Source organism: Capsicum annuum, chromosome 3 (assembly GCF_002878395.1).
Source record: "Capsicum annuum cultivar UCD-10X-F1 chromosome 3, UCD10Xv1.1, whole genome shotgun sequence".
NCBI classification, from domain to species: Eukaryota; Viridiplantae; Streptophyta; class Magnoliopsida; order Solanales; family Solanaceae; genus Capsicum; species Capsicum annuum.
Window position 1 is genome coordinate 170,780 of NC_061113.1, and position 3,511 is coordinate 174,290.

Here is a 3,511-nt window from a genome sequence, read left to right on the forward strand (position 1 = left end):
CTTGTTCCATTCTTTATTATGGATTTGTTTATTATTCCTTGTCTTGAGTTGAGGGTCTATCGGAAACAACCTTTCTACTTCTCTGAAGGTAGTGATATGGACTGCGTACATCTTACCCTCCTCAGATCCTACTATGTGGGAATACACTGGGTTTATTATTGTTGTATTATATAAAGAGGACAGCTGTGTAAGCATCACCCAAATTCCAATTAACACAGCTTGTGAATCATATAATGATGTTTGTGATAAATATTAGGACAAATTAATGGTACAAGCTAAGTTAATTAAGGAAACGAGTATAAGCTACCACCAAAACCCGAAATATTTAAAAATAATTTTAAACAAACCCTAGACATTTATATTGATTATAAAAATCACACCGAGTCGATTCACGTAATGTTGATTAGTTTGCAAGATTGAAGCCTTACTTGAGCCTCACTTTAGACATAAACTCGAGTCGAATGACGTGCTAGTGCTACTGTCGCTTTAGACATAAACTCGAGTCGAATGACGTGCTAGTGCTACTGTCGGTAAGAAGGTAGCCTAAAGATGTGTATAGTGTATGTATCAAATTAGTCTTTGAATTTTATAGTCTTATGTCATGTGAGATAGTGGAAATGAAGGAGTAAGCTAAATATAGAAAGTAGCATTCTGAGTAAATCATCTAGTACCCCGTGAACTATGACCAAATTTGTTACGCCACACTCTAACTTCACAGGAATCCTATTACCCCCTTGAAACTCATTTTTAGTGTATTTTTATCAACCTTTTTAGCTGACGTGACACCTTTGATGTAAGCCTCATTTTTATGTAATAAAGGTGTCATGTCAGTACAAAAGGGTGACAAAAATACGCTAAAACTGAGTTAGGAGGGTAATAGGTCGTATGTGAAGTTGATTTGAAGAGTCACCGAAATTTTGGCCATAGTTTGAGGGGTACTAAATGCTCATCTCTTCTTTATAGGATAAAAGTTAAGTAAAAAATACAAAAAATTGCATCATGTATAGTTGGTGAAATGTGATACAAAGAGAAGGCTTTGCAATTCTAGCCCTTAACAGTCACCTCTTCTCAACCAAATATGTTGAAAAGTTCCCTTAAAATTTAGACATGGTATGAGATACATGAGAACAAGAACTGTTGGTTAAGAACTAACGATAATCCTAATCCACGTAATAATATACATTTGAGATCGAGGAGACATCAACCTGCATTACGTGAAAAAAACAACTTTGATGCGACGTAGCTGAGTATATTCTTCCTCCTTTGTGCAAAAACTCATCAAAAAATGACGAGAATTCAACAGGATTACTTACTGGAGCACATTCATCAGTCACCTTCGAAAGCGGTCAAGAAGCTGAAAACAAAAGGGACAAGATCTTAGAACCTAGCATGATACCTTTGATTACAAATACTGTTGTAAAATAAATGCCGCTCTCAATCATCTGAACCTTTTTTTTTTTCCTAGTTACGCCATGATGACCACGTATTAGCATTCCAGATTGGAGATTAATTACTAATATTAGAACAAGAAACTTGCCCCCTAATGATGCATAAGTACATCCATGTCTCCGGGTTTTAGTGAAGAAAGAATAAAGTGGGTTTTGGAGTAACTGATAAAGTTGCTGCCATGTGACCAGAAGGTTACGGATTCAAGCCTTGGAAACAACCTCTAGCAGAAATGCAAGGGAAAACTGCGTACAATACACCCTTGTGGTGGGGTCCTTTCCCGGACCCACGCATAGCGGGAGCTTTAGTGCACTGGGCTGCCCTTTTTTTTCTATTTCTAAAGAGTATAAACTATGAGATAAATTTGACCGTAACCAAAATGTGGTGCGCTATGGTACATAATAGGGGCACACGAAAAAGAAAGAAATGTGACCATAGCCAAAATCAAAATCAGGCATGCGTCTGTACAACATTTATCACAATCAATCAAGGGACAAAGCCCGCTTTCCCCGTTTTAGGGGAAAAAAACATTCAACCCCATGTATCAGTATAATTTTTTTATGACGGAGAAACCCCATGAATCAGTATAACTCAATGCCTTCTTTAAGGAAAATGGCTTAAAGGAGCTGCAGAAGCTTTAAATACCCTTTCATATTCGAGGAATCCGTATTTAGCCACCAGATTTGAAACAGAAATAAGTATCAACTCACCAGAGCAGGATACTGCAGAATCCATCCAAATACAGGAATCTGGAAAAGAAAACCCTTGATGGACGGCCAGAAGCAGCTGCAGCGACATATCTTATGTTACTCAAGGAAAGGCGAACAAAAAGTGGAGAATGAGAAAATTGTCTAGTAAATAACCAAAAGGTGCTCACCCAAAGAGAACAATGCATCCATATATTTCCACAATGATACCCACAACTGGCCAGCGAACGAATATAAGGAAGAGCCCAAGCATAAACGATACCGTGCCCTGGAGTAAAAGGAAAAAAGAACCTAATATGAATTATGAAGTGAAGCGGCTTGTTTAATTTCAGTCAAAGAACCCATCAAAGGAGTAGTTCCCCACCCAGGAGCTACTTTACCATATTCCGAATTCAATGGTTTCAATAAATCTCGTACTACAGTTCGTCTTGGACCAAATTTAGAACTGTTCTCAACAGTTTGTGTAACCATAAATCCTATTGTATTCATTGAGATATGTTGACTTTGTATACCATTCTGTTATAAAACGATCCTATCATAGATTCATTGGGGTCTGGAAATTATATAAATATGATAAGAATGGAAACAACAACCCTAGTTGCCATCTTTATATCTGGTTTACTTGTAAGTTTTACTGGGTACGCCTTATATACCGCTTTTGGGCAACCTTCTCAACAACTAAGAGATCCATTCGAGGAACATGTTACACTGAATAAATGACACCAACAATTATGTTTTTAAGCAAGGTAGAGACTGTAGACCACCAAATATCAGCGTCTCTCCTCCACCCCAGTTTTCTCCCTCGCGTTATGAAGACCATTACTGTCTTCATTTTAAAACAGTAAAAATTGAGAACATAAAGCATTTCGATCCAACAGTGAAATTACAGAAGACGGATACGACAGCGAGGCACGAATGCAAAGGTTGAGATGCATTGCCTAGAGAATTAATAGCCCTCGAAAGATAGGTGAGAAGGTCTGGTAATAGAGTAGAAGGCGCTAAGCTGTTAGTTTCCGAACATTAACGCAAGTAACTACATAGAAGAGCAGCCCTCAGTAATTTACCAATCTACGTTCTTCTTTTTGATGAATTTTTTGTTTTCAAAGTGAAGAACGGCTCTCTCTCTCTAACGGCTCTCTCTCTTTCTCCCTACCCTCTCTCTCTCGCTCGCCCCGGTCCCCGTCGCCGTCGCCGACCCGACCCGACTTCCGGTCCTCAGCGCCGACCGCCGGCGCCGCTCAAACGGCTCTCTCTCTCTCTCCCTACCCTCTCTCTCGCCCGGTCCCCGGCCCCCGTCGCCGACCCGACCCGACCTCCGGTCCCCGGCTCCGGTTCCAAGCCGTCCCGCCCCCCCCCCC

General features: G+C 40.1%; 1 protein-coding gene across 3 annotated transcripts in view; it reads right to left on the reverse strand.

The window, feature by feature from the left end:
* Positions 1-983: 983 nt before the first annotated feature.
* Positions 984-3,511, reverse strand: part of LOC107864411 (vesicle transport protein GOT1) — a 9,439-nt gene continuing 6,911 nt past the window's right edge. For 2 of the 3 annotated variants that reach the window (XM_047408823.1, XM_016710764.2), the window contains exons 5-7: positions 2,324-2,421; positions 2,157-2,232; positions 984-1,354 (exon numbers count right to left, since the gene is read on the reverse strand). In XM_047408823.1, coding sequence (XP_047264779.1) covers positions 1,331-1,354; positions 2,157-2,232; positions 2,324-2,421 — 198 coding nt within the window. In that variant the 3' untranslated portion in view covers positions 984-1,330. The remainder of the gene's footprint in view (positions 1,355-2,156; positions 2,233-2,323; positions 2,422-3,511) is intronic. The other variant, XM_016710765.2, reaches the window with a different exon arrangement.